Raw genomic sequence first — 20,034 nt, forward strand, 5'->3', positions numbered from 1 at the left:
TTACTTTCCATGATACTCTTCATATAACAAATATTTATTCATAAAAAAAATAATACAATTGAAAAAAATTTATATTCACAGTTTACTCTGAAATTGACTAAGAATTGCATTCATTGTCTCCTCAGTGTCTTTTACTTCGTTTAATCCTTCAGTCTCAAGTTTAGCTAAATTCAGCAGAAATTCTTTTTCTCCATTTTGTATGATACGCTTAGTAACTCGCATACCACTTTGTGGTAATTTTGCGAAATTCTGTATTCGCTTCCATATGTCATCCTTCAGTTGAGTACTTGTTAAAATTTCGGATACAAAACCATAATGTAAAGCTTCCTTTGCTGTTAGTTTGTGGCAAAAATATAACATTTCACTTGCCTAAAATAAAAATATTATTAAGCCATGAAAATTAAAAGAACATTCTTCTTAGAAAAATTAAAAAATGCGTGTTTCAATTTTCAATATATTTAAAATTTTAATAACGAGCTAGAAATGGATTAGTTAAATATTTTTACGAAAAACTGCACAAAAATACTTTTTCTATTATAAAATGTGTTTATTTGTTTATATGTAGGGGGCTAACTCAGAAACGACGAAATGGTTTCTAAAAATTTTTCCACAAATAATAAATAAAAATCAAAAAACCAAACTAAACTACTAGACTTTTTATTTAACGCAGTCGGGTTTTTTTATATTTTAAATTTATTATTTTTATTTTTCACTTTTTAGTTAATATTTTCAATCTCTAATCAATGATACCGCATATAACATAATTCGCCGACTTTCATTTTTAGGCTATGTATGTATTTTTTGTCTTTTGTGGCGCTCTAGAAACCAAATGCGAGACCCGATTTTAATGATTCTCACGTCAATAGATTTATCTATATATTAACCATTCAATGATACCCCACTTAACATAGTTCGTTGACAATTGTCACTACTGCCATATCTTACGTGACCCTCGAAAAATTAGGCCAAATCGATTGACGTAAGAATATTAAAAATCGGAAGAAACAAACATACATACATACATAATACATACATAGATAGGCTTATAAACACATTATCACTCCTTTGCGCCATCACTGAATAATACTAAAGCTATATTTTATTTCAGTGAAAGTAAATTTTTAGTCTGGAATCCAAGCTCGAAGACCTCCTTCGTTATCAAGGTTTTAGAGCGTACCGATTTATAACACATGACTGGTTACAATACATTTAAATTCATTAACATACATCAAGAAAGCACAGTGATATTGAGTGTTATATATTGAAGTAGAAAGTCGAGAACAAATAGAAAAGTTTGTTTATTATGTGATTTTGTAAATCTATTTAATCATTCTTGCCATTCATTTCGAATATTAATTTAAGCAGTATTTATTTAAAATATGACATAGAGAAGAGAATCAGAAACGCGGAGGCAAAGAGCTGAAACTTCTGAATTTCATAAGACCTATAAATTCGCAAACCGCAGTCGAAGTCGCAGACATCAACTAGTATTTTATAAATTAAAAAAGTATTATTATCAATCATTTCCCACTTACTTTTGATTTTCCTAATATTTTCGAGAAAGTATACGATGAACATCCTTCAGCGCATAAACCAAGTTTTGAAAATGGTGTTAAAAAATACGCAGTTTCAGAACAATAAACCACATCACATAATGGTAACATTGTGCAAGCAACTCCAATAGCTGGACCATTTACAACAGCAATTAGTACTTTTGGATATTCAATTAACGATACAATAAAATTTCTATAAATAAATAATAACAAATTTTGGTACGAACTTGTGGAATGGTTTTTCTAATAATAATTTTTCCAAGATAGTTAAAAGCGTAAATTTTGAATATTCCTTGGGGTACTAAATTTATAAATTTAAACTGTTAAAATTTTACATGTGACTCAATATTGATCCGTGTTGAAACGGTTGTTTCTTATTAATCGAGGAAATAAGGCATTTGACCCAGTAACCGACTCCGCACCAATAGATTTTTATGGAAGTCGGTGCAAAATGTTTTTTCTGAGTGTACTCAACAAAATCATATTCACTTAAATACACATTTTCCACTGGCTCCCATAAAAATTTACTGGCGCTAAGTCGATTGCAGTGTTTGGATGTTTTTCAGTTTTATTAAATATGTTGAAAATAAGATATTTTTTATCGTTTTACAAATTTCATTAAATTACCAAATGAAAGTATTTCATGAGCGTTTGATACACCCCAAGCTATGCATAATCACCAATAAAATAATTACTTGAATAATTCAAAACGTTCTTCTGGTGTTCCAGTGCTTACAGCATCTACACTAAAATCATTCCCACTAGAGAAAAAATCACCTTCACCAGTAAATACTGTAAATTTTACTTTGTTATCTTCAGCAGAGTTTTTTAAAATATTTGTCAATGCAATGTACATTTCAGAATTAATTGCGTTCTTCTTTTTGGATCGACAAAATTTAATAATCTGTACGCCATTTTCAAGATGTACTTGTATATCTTGTGATTTTCCTATGATTGAAGTATTAATGTGATTACAAATGTTTTTGTATACTTATTAAATTAATTATTAGTATATTTAATATACTAACCAGATATAACCATTTTGCTTATTTTTCTTTTAAGTTTGAAATCTTACTTTAAAATTTATTATGGGTAATAAAAAAAATAAAAAAGATTAAAATTTTTATAGATAATACAAAAACTAGTACTAAAGTTCATCCAAACATAATTATATTATTGTCACTCATTTGACAGATTAAAACGTCAAATTTGCGATAAATCGGATTTGTTCCACTTTAAGGTAGGGTTGTATTTATTTAGGTTCGTTCAACTTATGTGTTTTTGGAAGTAAAAAGACGGTAATTGCCTGATGTCGTATTTGTCATATTATCCATAAAAATGTAAAACTAGATATTTTCCATAACAAAATATGAAAGTGAAATTAAAATTGATAGAAAAACGAAGACTTTATAAGCAATCAAAGATTGTTGTCTCATCTCTTTTTAGCAAAAAGTTTTATCAACAGGCCAACCCAGGCACATGACAATATAATCTATATGGTGATACAGATCAATGACATCACTAAACTAAATCATCCTCTTGGATGATTAGGAGTTTTAAACGTTTATTATTTGTGTACTTCTAAAGATTTCAAAAACCGACTTCACTTTCTTTCCATCCAGTGAGTATTCTTCACCTGAAGTGATAAAAAAAAATTAGTACATATGTATAAATTATAGTATTACAACTTTCTATTCGTTGGAAATGGAGCCAGTAACAAAGGTAGTAAATTTAGCAAGCAAATCCTAAATGGTTTTTTGAATTAATACATCCAATATTATATTACTTGAGTAATTCAGCTTTTGCTGCCATATAAAAATAGAGCAAAATTATATGGTTGATTTATTTTATTAAGACTATTACAGTTTTCATAGATTGTTAATCCCCTTAACCCGTTGAGGACACATGTCGAAATAATTACGTATTAGAATTACGTAGCGGACACAGGGTCACGCGAATCTCACGCAAAAAAACAGCTCTCGTTCGTGTTCTATGATGGTTTTATGTTATGTATCGGTTAAGTATTGATTTATAATTGGCGCCAAACTTTAATATCCGTAAAAAGTGGCGATAGTGGAAAAATTGGGAAATAGCACCGATTTTAATGAAACTTTTTGTAACATGTTTATAGGACCCCAGGAATACACCAGAGGACCAAAAAACCAAAAATCGAAATTTATTACGTTACAAAAAGTTTCATTAAAATCGGTGCTGTTTCCCAACTTTTCCAGCTTACTAACTGTAATATAAGGAAAAAACTCACGAAATTGAATCGGAATTTTAACGACATTTTACTCGGGCAACGATATATTTTAAAGAATAAAATATATATTTAATGAAGTCTGAAAAAATTATATTTATTATACCATGTATATATGAAATATACATAGTATATTAAGTTTAGTCCCAAGTTTGTAACGCTTATAAATAATGATGCTAGTTATACCATGTATATATGAAATATACAAAGTATATTAAGTTTAGTCCCAAGTTTGTAACGCTTATAAATAATGATGCTAGGAAAAAAATTTTGTCATAGGTCTACATAAAATCACCTAATTAGTCCATTTCCGGTTGTCCGTCCGTCCGTCCGTCTGTGGACACGATAACTCAAAAACGAAAAAAGATATCGAGCTGAAATTTTTACAGTGTACTCAGGAAGTAAAAAGTGAGGTCAAGTTCGTAAATGAGCATCATAGGTCAATTGGGTCTTGGGTCCGTAGGACCCAACTTGTAAACCGTTAGAGATAGAACAAAAGTTTAAATGTAAAAAATGTTCCTTATTACAAATTAAACAACTTTTGTTTGAAACAATTTTTCGGCAACATCACTGTTTACCCGTGAGGGCGCCAATTAGGCGGAAATTTTATAATGTGTACTATACTTGATTATCAGTTATGTATGTGTCACATGTTTGTATGTGTAATGTGATAAAGAAATCAACACTGACTATGCATGGTATTTCAACAATTAACTCAGTCAATTGTTTGTTTTCACTTGTTTTGAGATTTGAAGTTTGATTTTCGGTCGACTTCGTAAAATGAAAATGGTGCATTTAAACATGCAAAATAATAAAAACAGATATAATATAATGTAATAATCATTTATTATATTAATTACAATGAGGAAATAGAAATATCTTTATGAAAAATGAATGAAGTCAGACGGGTCCACCACAATCAAGGAACACAAGTACGTGCCATGTTCGTTGCAAGGGCTGTTCGCAGGGAGGGCATTGGGCATTGATTCGCAGGAAGGGTAATTCCCCAAGATGAATTTAAATAATTATAATATTTTATAATATTAAAAAAATGATTTTTTTTATTGAAATTTATTACTTAATTACAAAAATAATTTTACGATTTTTAATCGAATTATAATAAAAAAAATATAAATTTTTGTAACATTTTAAGAGATTTTTTTGTATCACGATGAAATTCATTACATATGATTGGGTAACTATTAACTATTAATATCAATAATAATAACAATAAATACTATGAAAAAGAAAAATTTATAAAACAAAAGAAAGATACAAATGGTATTTTCTCCATTTAACAAAATTAATTGATTCAACGCCAAGGTGATAATGTGATAATTAATATTTTACCTAATCATTAACATACTAAAATTTTAATTCAAAATAAAGAATACAAATAAATTTCGACGAATACGAAACCCAAATAAATTACTAAATGCTTGGGTAGTTACAATTATAAAAAAACAAAAAAGAAAAACGTATATTGCTTGTGAATCTATATGGCCATTTTAAACAAATAGTACGGAATGTTTTAATACTTTTATATCAATATAACATTTCTATGTATCAGAATCTACCGTTAACGGATTTTCAAATGAAGAATACATGGAAAAACGGTCAGTCACATTTTATACTTTTAAAATTATTCAATACGATAGTTATGTACGTACACCCAATGTTTTAAATCGCAAACATTTCTATATTCTTTGCAATATCAAGTTCTAGTATTTAAAAATAATAAGAACAATAAGATTTCAGTACCTTCCAGAAAATCAGGGAAAAGTGCACTTCTAACCGTTTATTCAGTGTACCCTTAACATATTTTAAAAAAACTCGATATTAGAATGTTTATTTGTACGATAGCAAAAAATTTCAAAATTTTTTTTACACGTTAAACTCGTTATATTGTATGTCATGATGATGAAAAAATTTTGTTTGATTAACTAAGTAGCTTTATTTTGACTAGTTTCTTTTGCCAGAGATTTATTTAAACAGTACGTGCTAAAGTACCTATTATTATTATTTAAAAATACAGAGTAGAGTAAATTTTTTTTTAAATGAGCCCGCGTTCTTCTAAATTTGAGGAAAATGCAATTTCATTTAAAAAAAAACCACATAAATATTAACTGTAGTGAGAATCTGATATTCCCGCTTCAATTTAAAAATAAATGTTTAAAAAAAAATGAAATGTCTTATTCTTCTATTATTTTATTAGTTAATTTTTAATGAATTAACTCCTTAACGGTTTTTCAACAAAATTTTACACAGCCATATATTTAAAGAGTCTCCCTGTTTCACAATTAAGTGTTTTACTTTTTAAATATCTAAATATAAAAAGGAACTAGAATAAATTCTTATAAACTCAACAAAAAAATTATATGACGAAAAAGAAAACAACGTGTTTATTCCAAGGAAGAGTGTGGGTAATGTCAGAAGATATAAAAATATACTACCATTCCTCTTCTGTCGTTGGTTGAAAGTTATCTTGCGGAGCACCAAAGTCATCCTAAATTTAAACAAGAATATCATTTTAAAGATCATGATAAATTTTGAAATATTTAAGCATTAGATGTTAGCTGTGTTCGCTATTTAGTTTTACGTTCTTTAATTTTTTACGAGTTAATTTTATGCAGATAAACAAATATTTGAAATTAATCATTTATTCCTGCTTAATTCGACATGATCAATTCATCATTATCATCATATCGGCTCAAATTTAAATTATATAGAAACTATTTTTTAAATTTTGTACGAGATAATTTATAAAATTATATGATAAAATCGCGGATAATAATTTCTCAATAACAAAAAGAGAACTTTAAATAAGCATTTAAACTTACCCCTCGAACATCCCGACCACCAAATTTTCCACGACGGAAGCCTCCTCCACCACCGCTAGCATTTTCATCACGTTGTAGCCAATCAGGAATAGGTTGACCAGCTTGACGTAATATTTTAATTAAATCTTTGGCTAGAGATGCATCTTGAGCACTATCATAAAAACTGGTAGCTTTACCACGATTTCCCACACGACCTGTACGCCCAATTCGATGTACATATTCGTCAATTGCATTTGGTGGTCTTGGTAAATCATAATTGATTACATGCTTAACATTCTTAATGTCTAAACCACGCGAAGCAACTCCTGTAGCAACTAATATATTTCTATTTCCACGTTTAAAATCACCAAGTGCTGTTTCTCTTTCTCTTTGTAATCGATCTCCATGGATACTTGTTGCTTTAAAGTTATTTTCACATAATATTGACGCTAAGAAATCGGCATTTCTCTTGGTTTCAACAAATACTAAAGTACGTTCAGTACCCTCTTCTTTAAAAATTTCTAATAACTTTTCACGTTTATTATATTCGTCAACTTGATAAAAGGATTGAGTTACGTCAGAACAAGCCCCACCGACAATACCGACACTAATAAACAAATAATTATTTAAAAATTGTCCAGCTAATTGTTGAATTTCTGTTGGGAATGTTGCTGAAAACATTAATGTTTGTCTATCTGTTGTTGCCACCATGGATTCATGGCTCAACATTTTTTCAACTTCGGGTAAGAATCCCATATCCAACATCCTGTAAATTCGAAATAAATTAATAATATAGGTACTAAAATTTTGGTTAACCGGTCAATTCCATTTATTAATTCTAAGACTGGGTATTGTATAATAAAAATGTGACATAACGAGAGGGGTTATTGTAAATATTTTGAAATTTACTCACCTATCAGCTTCATCTAAGACAAAAAATCGTACAGAATTAAATGTAATTCGCCCACTTCGTACAAAGTCCAACAATCGACCGGGTGTAGCGACTAGAACATGGCAGCCATTCATTAACTGTCTGACTTGATGAAAGGTGGCTGCACCGCCATAAGCGACAACTGTTTGTAGAATCGATTTAAGTGAAAATTTTCGACATTCTTCATTTATTTGAATTGCTAATTCTCGAGTCGGTGATACAATAACGGCTTGGGGTTCAACATGAGTACCATCCATTACCTGAATTAAAATAGAAATACTACATTTTAGAGTTAAGTCAAGTACTCAAGTTGAAATTTCTAATGGATCTTTTTCACGCGGCCCGAATAATTTGTATTACGCTCACTTGAACTAGTGAAGTGAATATCATAAATCTGTTTGTTAGCTCCTAAAACACGGGGTTTTGGAGGAAAACCTATATATAAACCCACTTTGTTTTAAATGAGCTGAAATTCAGTATCTGGTTTATGTACTACTGTAATAAACGAGGGGTTTGATAAAAAAAAAAATTCCCAAAGAGAAGACCATTTTCTTCGACGTTTTTAAGAATTTTCACACCGGTAGCCCTTCTAAATTTAACTAATGGGTTGCAAAAAGGTGTGTAGATTGATTGTCAAGGAAGTTCTTTTTAGGTGTGTCAACTTCCCGGTATTCCTACACTTTTTTTTTATTATGAAATAAAATATTTTTATTATCAATTTTTTTGTGGTTTTTAAGGCTTACACTTTCTTAATTTCCAATTTACGTACCAAAATTAGTAAAACAGAATTCTTATATTCGTTCTCGCCACTTTTAACGATAGAAAAAGTACACAAAATCCTTAGAATTTGTAGAGATGTTGCTAGGTTTTTTTTTAGAAATTTTTGACTGAATATAAATGTTTCTGTGATCAAAATTTCTAGTGATGAACTTTGAACTTGCCGAATTTGGAAATACCTCTTATTTATATTCTATGCACAGTTTGACCCAAAAATTGTATATTATCATCTTTAGTCCATATCCAGTAGTCTCATAAATTGACATTTTAAAATGTAAAATTAAAAAATTTATTTAAAAAAAAACGAAGCTCACTATTTCAAAAATCATGTTCATGTTCAAACAAAAATCCAAAATTATCCAGTTTTTTAAAAATTACATTAAAATTAAATTGTTCTACTCACCATATCTCTGGGATCACTTAATAGTGTATGTAATATAGGTAAAAGGAACGCGGCAGTTTTGCCCGACCCGGTTTGTGCACATGCCATTACGTCACGTCCAGCCATAATAATGGGTATTGCATGTTTTTGTATAGGTGTTGGTTTTGTGTATTTTGATTTTTGTACGTTTTCTAATAAAAATGGTCGTAAACCAGATTCTTCAAAATTGTTTATTGGTGTTGGTATATTTTCACCAGATACTTTTACGTCGATGTCATCGAATTTATCGAAATTAATACCGATCTCGTTACCCATTGAAAAGATTTCACTTTCTTCTGTAGATGGTTCTGGTGGAACGTATCGTTCTTTGGGCTTTTCTATATTTACAAACAAACAAAAAAAATACTGTCAATTAAGAATTATTTTCAAATAATTTTGTTATAACAATTTCATATTAAAATTAGAAAAATTAACACCTAGAGTTTTATTAAAAGTAAGGAAGTTTAATTAGTAAATGAAGAGTTTCACAATCTGGTATTCAGAACCAACATCTATATATTCTCAGTATTATCCTCGAGCTAAATAACTTCTAAATCAAATACGTCTAAAATTTGGTACATAAACAGTCTGTACCTATCAACCTATATGTCTCTAGAAATACAAATATTATGAGATTTATGCTTCTATAAATACCAATTTTACAAGATGATTCAGTAACATAGAATCATCGCGTAGATTAACGACTGCAACATTACATTCTCAAAGACTCTAATTTTCGTATATCAGAAGAAAAGCTGGACATGTGTTCTCATCCTGTTGATATATTTTAGTGTTAAAATTTGGGCACATCTCATCAGAACAAAGAATTCTGCTTAGATTATTGACAAATTGCTTCCTTTATTTTAGGTTAAAAATGTCATTTCCACCAAATTAATTTTTATAAAAGAAATACAAATAATTACGTATTAACACTGAACTCCCCGTCTTTACTTTTCTAACTTAGTATTTAGAAAAGCGAAAACATTTCCAATGTGTTTGTGATTTTAAGTTTTGGAATGAGAGTCATCATCTTTTTACCTCGAAAATTTGGCTAGAAAGTTAATATAATTACCTTGTTCTCCATTATTTTCGCCACTACCAAAATCACCATTACCACCAAATTCTCCTCTACGACCGCCACCGCGACCACCACCACGACTCCCTCTACCACCGCGCCCACCCCCACGACCTCCTCGCCGATCTCCACTATTTTCTGAATCGCCACCATCCCAACCTGTAAGTATTTAGATATAATATAATAAATAGTTAATTTAACTACATATTTTTGTTAAAAATGAAGAAAATATTATCATAACCCTGCAAAATCGCTAGTTACATATAATTTTTTTTACTATAAACTTTTCAGGTCGAATGTGTCTTACCTCTGAATTCATTTCATTAAAACCTACGATCTAGATAATTAATAAGATAAATAATAGGGAATATTCATGTATTTTTTTTATATTTTTAATTCATTTTTTACACCGTTATAACAAAGTAAAAAATATAAATATTGTTTAAAAAAGCTGCAATTAAGTGTAATAAAAATATTTAAAATACAGAATAATTTTGAGATGTTTAAACGCAGTCCTTTTGGCGCTCTCTCTTGATGACGTATTAGTATGTGAGCTGTCACTTGGTGACAGTTCAATGTACTGTTTACTACAGGTGTAATATCCACGGATGTAGTAATTATAGTATATATTCATGGTAATACCATACAAAACAATTAATACCATACACTATGTCAACAAGTCTGACAAGCCACATACTATGACCTCTAAATCTAAATTTCATGAATATTTCCTATTAGAAAATAAAAAACAGAACTGCGTTAAATATAATCTAAATAGCAAGAAACAAGTCCAATAGTTTACAGAGCGATTTCAACACCCGGAGCGAATATTTGTAAGATTTTAGTCGTTCGAGATTTTAATGAGCTCCGATTGTAGTCACTGTGTAAAATAATGGTCTTGTTTTTTTCTTTTCAAATTTAATTTAACGCCGTCAGTATTTTGATTTTTTTAAATTATTTATTTTGATTTTATTTTAGACTTTTTAGTGTACCGGCACTAAAAACACCGTTTTACTGTACTGTATTACAAGTTTTTAAAGCAAATTATTATTTCTAATTAAATTTAAACATAAAACTTATGTATATTTTTGTAATACCCTTTTAATTTCTTTTATTTTGATACCCTACTCGCTAGGTTTGGTTAATTTTTTTAATAACGTGTTGTTATTTTGCACAAAAAAAACGCTATTTTTAGTTAAGTTTAGAACGAATATAACGATGTCTTAAATGTCGAAATTCATTGAGCTGTTTGGAAGATATGAGATAATAAAGAAATTTACAAACATACATATACATACAAGATACGCGCGAAAAACATAACCACTTCTTGACAGTTGAGTATAAAAAGTTTAATAAAAAAAAAGTGATCAGATCCCCATTTTTAGCTAAAATCATAATCTAAAATCTAATGATATAGTAATATCATGAAATATTATTTATAATATGATGAAAAACTTGGTTATTTTTTTCTCAATCAAATATTTGCCAGATTGTACATTTTGTAAGTTTTGTGATTGAAAAACGAATTCCTGAATTTGAAGGCCATTGAAACATATGTGATAATCGAATATATTTATTCCTATTATATTCAAATTTAAGATTTCTGCGAAGTTCTTAATAGAGTGAATTTCTTTACCTCCTCCAGAATTGTCATTGTTCTTGCCACCCCAACCACCACCTTCGCTTGTCTCACCGTCACCTCCCCAACCACCATTTCGATTACTGCGATATCCTGAAAAAACAAATTTAATTGTTTTTCAAGTTGTTAAATATATTATTGATACATAAAAATCGTCGTAAAAAGTAATTTTGGATGAAATCCTATTCTAGCTTAAATTTAAGAAAGATGGAGATGCTACTGAAATACTTTACTTAGGTTTCTCCACTCGGATTCTGAAAAGAAATCGTTATTTAGAAGATTAGATATAAAATCAAATATCTCGGTAAATACCGGGTTTACTCAATCGAAAAATATTTAAGACAAAATTATAGCCCTTGAATTTTTTTTAAATTCTCGTACTATTGTGCTCTTGTTATTTCAACCAGAGATGTCGCAAAATGGCAAAAATTCAACTTGCACTGTGACACGGAAATAATCTCTAATAAAGATCTTGCTTTTATTATATTTGAAAATGCTGAAAGCTAAATACAGAATAAAAACTAAAAGGGCTTTTCTTATTTTTTTTAATTTAAACATTGATGGAGTACAAACAACAAGCGTTGCTTGGGTAATATTTGTTTACAAAGCAAAGTCGCATCTATCGAATGTACATACATATACGTTCGATAGAAACGCAATTGCAATATCCTTACAATACCTTCCCGGGCCAGAGAAAACAGTGTGTGAAAACGAATTAAGAATAATATAAATTTTCGTTTCCAGATAATTTTCTTTAAATGAAAGAAACAAACTCAAAAACAAAATTTTTATTTTAATGTATATGATTATTCGTAGTAGAGTAAAAACCAAAACTGCGGTGAAGTACAAGTCCCGGAAATAGAAAATGTTAGAAATTGGTTTGTTAAAATGTGATGATATTGAAAATATCAAAAATTTGAAAACCAATTTTAAGTATTTTCTAATTACAATGAAGAAATACTGAGTCTGAAAATTCTCCAATACTTCTTTGACGCAATAGGGTACATTCGGTCGTGAAAAATAAATTTGAAAAAAGTTAAAATTAATAAAAAAAAAAATAAATAAATTTGAAAAAAGTTAAAATTTATGTAAAAATATATTTAAATATTCTGATTTAAAAGCATCTGTCATAAAAGCACATTTTTCTTTTATAATATTAAAATTTAAAATCGTAATTTTTAAACTGTGTATTACGTGACTTAAAACGCGGGTAAGCACTGATGTGATGTCATATTGATATGAACCACAAACCATCAGTTAGTTCAGTGTAGACAGCTGGGTGTAATATATCCAAACTTATTATGTGTTGGATGCCCGACTTTTTGACAGTTTAAAAAAGGTTTAAAATTTAATTTAATTTTATGGTAAGAGAGCGTGTGTATTTTTCCGAAATAAACTTTTGGTGGCATTTTATTAGCAAAATCAACATTTTTAATTACTTTTTCAAATATAGTAGAATACCCTATTGCAATGTCGTTACAAATCATAAAAAAGATTAAAAGAGTTGATAGGGCAAGTCTCCTACCCCATTATATCTCTGTAGGCCGCTCCGGCTTCTAACTTCTGTAAGCATAAGGCATATATATAGAGTTAAGGTCTGGAATGTCCTCGGATCCACATCAAAAAAGGTTAATATTAATTAATCATATTTCTTATAGAATTTATGTACCAGTTTAGAACTCTACAATTCTTACAGTAGCACAATACTAATTGTATCAAATTTGCCCAGGAGAGTTTTTGTAATATTTATTACCGTTACAAGTTTAAAGTTACTATTTTCCAACCTCAACTAAGTGGTGAAGTTCAAATCCAAGGCACACAAAGGTTCGAAAATAACGCTTTTAATGACCATCAGAAATAGGTGTCAAAAAAAAATTGAAAATATTGTTCTTAAGATTTTTTCTTATTATTTTTATCTAAATAATAAACTTCGCTTCTAAAATTCGAGATAGCCGATTCTCTTTAAAGAATCCGAATTAAAACATTTTGAAATATTAGTCAACTGCAGGCCTTTTCTAGTATTAAAATTTCATTGCACTTCGGTTTAATGCAAACCTAGTCTTTTTTCGACAAGAGTTTATTAAATTAAAATGTTCTAAATAAAATAAACCTTACCGTTAGAGTCATCACCACCCCGACCACCGCCTCCATGGCCACCTCCTCTTCCACGGCCACCTCCACGACCTCCTCTGCGTTCTCCCCGATCTGACAAACCGATTTGATAAATATCAATTTAATTGAAATTAAAAATAAAGCTTTTGCATTTATAAAGAATTCTTACCACTTCTTCCGCCACCACGTGGGGGTCGATCACCACCCCAATCAAATCCACCATCGTTACTAGAACCATTAGTTTCACCCCAACCATCATCTTCATCGGCTACAACTGGTCGGCCGCGACCAAATGCTTTACCGGTTCCAACTTCATTTTCCCAATCGTTGTCCATATTATGGCAAAATTATCTAAATATACAAAACGTAATGAAAAACTAAAAAAAAAATGAAATTTCAACAATGTTTAAATTTTTAACTAATAAATATTAACCTAAAATTCAAAGATAATACTTAAACAAATTATGAATTGAATAAAAAATCAAAAATAAATTTCTAAAATTAATTTTATAAAACTAATTAATCGAAAAAAGATAATTTTTTACGAACTTTGTAGTAACCTATTATTCTTCAAACAGGAAACATGCCAAAACTTGCTTTTCAAATATTTTTTTTCTTTGTTTTAACTGCGCTTGTAAATCAGTCAATTTGTTTTCATGCCGGCATATCAGACCATGTGGTACCACCGATGAATCTTTGAGTTGAAAGGGTGTTTTACAATGCTTGTATATAATTGACAAAGTGACACACTTGTGTATTGTACATTAGCGGTGGGAAATTAAATAAAATGTACCCCATTTTAGGATAATAAGTTCGTATAAAATTAAGTAAATCATTAAATAAACTACATCGAATTTATTAAGTTTTCGGAAAAATGTTTAAAAAAAATAAAATATTTGTTATTTTATAAAGAATGACGTTGCAATATAAATTTTCTTCTATCTTTTATAACTTCGAACAAGAGCCATTCTTTAGACATCAAACCCTTGCATTATATTTATATAGCACTTACGATTACATAAAATTTCACATCTCGTTCTAAAAACTATTTCCATTTTGAATATTCAAAAGAGTAAACTGCATTAGGGATTTTGTATTTTGTAAGTAATTTACAAATATAAAATACATACATGTTAAATATAATAATAATAAAGTTTTTTTCTAATATCCACTAATTTCTTACATTTAATGTTTATGTATATTATTTTAAAACTTAATATCAATGTATCAATAAAGCCAAGTTGCAAACAAATATATTTCTTTAATTTATATTAGCATCATGTACAGTTGTAGCAGCTAGCATGAAACAAGATTTTTATTACTTAAGATTAGATTTCAACTAACCGTGTCTATATTTTGTGTTTTCTCAAGCGTTTATTATATGAAATAAAATTAATATTGAAAAAAGATTCAAATTTATTACCGGTCGGTAAAATTTAATAACACAAAATAGAAATATATTATTTTAGTGTTGTATTGTGCAACACTCATAAATTGGGAATACGCTCAGAATATGTAACTAAAAGTTTCCGCTTAAAATTTTGATTGGTGCATTTGAAAAATAGCTTCTACTTGCATTTATGGAAAATATACAAAATATGGATATTAATCAGAAAGTGATAAATTATTTAAAAGTTTTATCGCAAGTAAGTATCTTTCTTGTTTATGACTAAAATTTATTAAATAAAATCTTATTTTTCGTTTAATAGTATTATGATAGCATTGACTTACCAAAAATAAATGATGTGAACTTGTCTGATAACGAAAATATAAAAATTGTTTTAATGAGATTAATTGATAATTCATATACTTTGATACAAAGGCACAAAAAATTACAAGAGCAAGTTACCGAATTGCAAAGTGAAAATAGTCAACAGATAAAAAAATTAACAAATTTAAAAGTAAGTAAACCTTCAAACACTTCCTTTTATTATTACAAATGTCAACTACTAATGTCTTTTATTTTTTTATTTTATGAGAATTATGACTACTAATGAAGTTTTCGCGCCATTTTTTTTTTGTCTCTTTTATGTAGTAAAGCCTAGGTAAAGCCACGTTTACACGCTTCAAGTAAAGTTATTATTAGGATTACACAGTCGGCAAAATTTTATTGATCAAGTAGGTAGTCATTTGGTTGTAGGTTTTATGTCCACAAGGAAGTAAATTTCCTATTTCGCATTTATATATAAAATATTATTTACTTCTCTGAAACAGTTGACATGGTGCCGTAAAAAACGTAAATGACTTTTTTAGACCATTCTGTAGTCTAAACGCATAGATGGATTTTGTTGGTATAATTACTGCGGCAACTAAGAAGGTTTCGCTCCGTATTTCGAATATCTCGATTCGTTCAAATTTTTCGTAATTTTAATCTGCTTATTATGATTTTTGAAGGGGTCCGCTTGACCCATCTTGTAAACCGTTAGAGATAGAACAAAAGTTTAAATGTAAAAAATGTTCCTTATCAAAAAATAAACAACTTTTGTTTGAAACATTTTTTCGTAAACATCACTGTTTACCCGTGAGGGCGCCAATTAGACGAAAATTTTATAATATGTACCATACTTGAATATCAGTTATGTATGTGTCACATGTTTGTATGTGTAATGTGATAAAGAAATCAACACTGACTATGCATGGTATTTCAACAATTAACTCAGTCAATTGTTTGTTTTCACTTGTTATGAAAAAATTTCATCATCTATTTATGTTATAAAATTGCATATATTTTTAAATAAATATATTATGTATTTAATAATTTAGGAAATACTATTACATAATAAAAAAGAAAAAAGTTCGATTCTACACGTAACGAATAGTACCAATTATTCGGATATTGAGAAATTAAAATTAATAAAAATATTTTTTTAAGGCCGAGAATTTAAGTTTACAAAAAGAATTAGAAAATAGTCACAATGAAGTAAAATTATTAAAGACAAAGTTAACTTTAAGTAACATAGAGAAAGAGTCCGAAACGGATAAAAATGATAAATTAAAGTCAGAAATTATTAAAAAAAAATTTAAGGAAAAATCAAAGCAAAGCCAATTAGAACATTGTATTAAAAGAGAAGAAATGAAAAATTCAGATCTTAACAATAAACTTAAAAAAAATTGTGGTACGTTTTTTACAAAATTTCTTTTATAGGAGAACCGCCAATATTAACGGATTTGTAATCGTTTCTATAGACTAGCACTCAAAACAAACAAAAAAAATTTTTTTAACCGAAGATTTGAGTTTCTCGTACCGCTGTTGAGAAGGTTTAAGTTTCTCTGTACCGAGTCGTTAAAAATGAGTAAAAAGCACAAATTTAAATAAATGCTGATTTCGAGCATTGCTTCCGCATGACCCAGCATACTAAGTAGACGACTATGAGCTGATTTACAAATAATTGCTAAGAGGGACTGAAAATATCTATATGTATAATGATTTTTCTTTTTTGTGAATTCAAACAAATTTTACGACCATCGAAAAATTGAGAAAAATAATTTTCGATTTATATGGAAATCGATCGAGAAAGGATCATATATCTGTTAATATTACCGAGTTTTTGTTCAATTAAGAAAAGTAAAAATTTTTAATTTTTAGGAAAATTTGTATCTGTTGATTATCATATTGCAAGTACATTAGAAGAGTATAGAAAAAATGAGGAAAAGTATAAGGAAACCATTACATCATTACAACATAATAACGAGGAATTACTTAATGAAATTCTGAATTTAAAGGAAGAGTTAATTTTTAAAAGTATTAATTCATTGAATGATACATAAAGTCAGAGGATACAAAATGAAATCCATTGTAAATTATATTTATTAAAATTATTGTACAATAAATAGATAAATAATTTTTACTGTAATTGCTATAAATGGTTATAAAATTAAATCCTAATAATTACTATCCTTTTATGGTTTGGCATAAAACTGGCAGCAGCAATCATGTATCACAATCCAAATGGTACATGCATTCAAAGGCCATGTTTGCACGTTATCTCTATTAAACTTATTACTAGATTTACTTTATGATATGAAGTGTAGAGGTAAAGAGGCACGATAAGGCTCTTAAAGCTGTTTCATTCAAAAAGTGTCCAAAAATAGCAGTAAATAAAGTCGCTCCGAATGGCGCAAGTGTAGCAAAAAGTGTTTGATGTGAATTTATCTACCCTTCTCTAAGAACTTTATTAAATCTTAATCTTACTTTGAGCACTTCTTTTAAAACTTACACTTTTGCTACAGCAGCGCCATTCTTATTTTCTGCTTCTTTTTTTTGGACAGAGATAATTCTTCTTATCTCTACTCTCCATACTCTATGGCTAGATCTGCCAAACGCTCTAGCTAGATCTGTAGGGAATAAAAAGCTATGATTACTGAACTCTACACTCTAGGTAGAGAGCTTTACAGCTCTTAATGTAACCGTATGTTTAATACAGATTGCGAGTAAATATGACTTTTGAATCTTGGTAGATTAACTGTAGATGCAAATTACATGTACCTTAATAAAGAATTAAAATTATGATAAAATTAAAACAATTGTGTAACTATTTTCATATAAACTGGACATTCAATAATTAAAAATATTAACCCAAATTTACACCGGGACGGTAAAATCAAGTTTTGAACAAATAAAAAAAAAAATTAAAAAGGACTAATTAAGACTATTAAACAAGTTATTCAAAAACAATACAAAACATCCGTGGATGATTGGATTCATCTGTCTATGTGAAAACGACTCCCATATAGCTGCCGCTGAGCTCGATTCGCAACTGTTGTTGTGGACATGATCGTCAAATTAATGTGCTACTCAGCTGTTTTAACAAAGCCTTAATATGTAACCTTGATGGTAACATGTGTTAGGCTTTTTGTATTAGGATTTTTTTTAAATGTACATTAACTATACAAATTTTTATATTTTCATCATTTTAGAACGAATTTTCGTTGCGAGCCTTAAAATTATCGAACTTTTTGAAGTAAATGAGCCTAAGTCGACAAAAATGTATATGTCACCGTTTTATTGTAAAAATTGTTAGTTTATAATAAATCTAGTCTGTTTTAATTAGATAAACTAACCATGTGTACCAGTTAAATTGTAATTTAGCACATTACAAAATTGCTAAGTGCACGGTGATTGAATTTGTTATTCTATAAATTTTAAAATTATTCTATAATAACAAAGTTATTGTATAATAACAAAATGAACTAACTGATCTTATGTACGTTATTGTTTAGTTTTAGTGTGCGAATAATATATAATAAATTTATAAATAATCTAAATTTATTTAATACTTTGTTCACAATCTATCGACCATTTACAATCTGACTAAATTTATTATAAACTAACGATTCTTGCAAAAAACTGGTTATATGTACACTATTTACACTAATTGTAAGTAGAAAAATAGGGTATTATATCTCTGTAATAGCATTAGACTTTTCTACTAACACTCAGTGTATTGCACTGAATAAATAAAAACAAATAATTAATAACACTTCAAGTTATGAATTTCTGGGTTTTTTGGTTCTGACCTCGGTATCACAGTTGCAAAAATTGAACCAATTTCATCCAACATCTGCTGTTGGTTAAATTATACTATCTTTAGAATGTGCTTATGGTTAAGAAAGTACCATTTTTATGGACTTCATTAATTTATAGTGTCCGGCCGAAGCTTCGATTTCGGCTTCGGCCTGAATTTCGGTCGTAGCCGAGCCAAAGGTTCCTAGCAAACGTCGGAATTGAACGAACTGTTACAAACGAATGCCTCAAGATAAGTTCGTACGCGGTATATAAAAATAATTCAATTCTTATTATTTCTAAATGTTTTTATTTTAAAATAAATTTCAAGGTAATTTTTTTAATCATTTTTAGATTGACTTCTTGATCAACTTTTAGAGATCATAATCTCTAGATCAACTTTAATATTAAAGTTTTAAAATCATGTTTTTAAGTCTTCGACTTCGTCTCGGCTTCGGTCGAAGGTTGTAGCGATAGCCGTTTAATCGGCTTCGGCTTCAGCCAAAAATCGACCTTCGGTCGGACACTATTAATTTATAATAAAATAAGCGTTTTTATTGACAAATTATATATTTCTTGAAATGTGCTATCAAGAAAATGCTATTTTTAAGAACCACTTTTTTATAACTTATACTATTTTTTATAATGTGATTTTTAGTAAATATCAAAATAGACTACATTTACACGCTCGTATCATTTGACGAAGTTACCACCATAGCAAATCTAGCAGTACGTTTAGTAGCGATATAGTGTAAATGTTCGTTTTTGTATCTAGCCAGGTACAGTGAATATATATGCAGGTACCTTTACAGAAACGAATTTAATAATTTTTCCAAATTATTCAGATTTTTTCTTTTCAATAATTATTATATTATTGAATTTTATAATAATAAATAAAACTAGAAAATATATTTTTAATCAATTCAATTTATATGAAAAATACT

At 28.8% G+C, this 20,034-nt stretch overlaps 3 protein-coding genes across 6 annotated transcripts; 1 reads left to right on the forward strand and 2 right to left on the reverse strand.

The window, feature by feature from the left end:
- Positions 1 to 2,718, reverse strand: LOC123297615 (enoyl-CoA delta isomerase 2). Its single transcript, XM_044879357.1, has 4 exons — positions 2,582 to 2,718; positions 2,249 to 2,501; positions 1,536 to 1,746; positions 1 to 369 (listed from the first exon to the last, which is right to left on the reverse strand). Exons 1-4 carry the CDS (start codon positions 2,592 to 2,594, stop codon positions 76 to 78), a joined length of 771 nt encoding a protein of 256 aa, XP_044735292.1. The 5' UTR covers positions 2,595 to 2,718; the 3' UTR covers positions 1 to 75.
- A 3,309-nt stretch (positions 2,719 to 6,027) lies between these two features.
- Positions 6,028 to 15,449, reverse strand: LOC123297883 (ATP-dependent RNA helicase vasa-like). 4 transcript variants are annotated; one of them, XM_044879696.1, is made up of 10 exons: positions 15,319 to 15,449; positions 14,137 to 14,281; positions 13,757 to 13,938; positions 13,591 to 13,680; positions 11,473 to 11,568; positions 9,834 to 9,995; positions 8,744 to 9,099; positions 7,546 to 7,823; positions 6,654 to 7,398; positions 6,028 to 6,319 (listed from the first exon to the last, which is right to left on the reverse strand). In XM_044879696.1, exons 3-10 carry the CDS (start codon positions 13,920 to 13,922, stop codon positions 6,263 to 6,265), a joined length of 1,950 nt encoding a protein of 649 aa, XP_044735631.1. In that variant the 5' UTR covers positions 13,923 to 13,938; positions 14,137 to 14,281; positions 15,319 to 15,449; the 3' UTR covers positions 6,028 to 6,262. The 4 variants fall into 4 exon arrangements, with proteins under 4 accessions (XP_044735631.1, XP_044735632.1, XP_044735633.1 ...); XM_044879697.1 differs by lacking the exon at positions 14,137 to 14,281 and having other exon boundaries at positions 15,319 to 15,427; XM_044879698.1 differs by lacking the exon at positions 15,319 to 15,449 and having other exon boundaries at positions 14,021 to 14,156.
- LOC123297944 lies at positions 15,159 to 15,581 on the forward strand. The gene is made up of 2 exons (XM_044879782.1): positions 15,159 to 15,233; positions 15,297 to 15,581. The coding sequence occupies exons 1-2, from the start codon at positions 15,168 to 15,170 to the stop codon at positions 15,579 to 15,581; spliced, it is 351 nt and encodes a 116-aa protein (XP_044735717.1). The 5' UTR covers positions 15,159 to 15,167.
- The last annotated feature ends 4,453 nt before the right edge of the window (positions 15,582 to 20,034 follow it).

Source organism: Chrysoperla carnea, chromosome 4, assembly GCF_905475395.1.
Source record: "Chrysoperla carnea chromosome 4, inChrCarn1.1, whole genome shotgun sequence".
NCBI lineage: Eukaryota > Metazoa > Arthropoda > Insecta > Neuroptera > Chrysopidae > Chrysoperla > Chrysoperla carnea.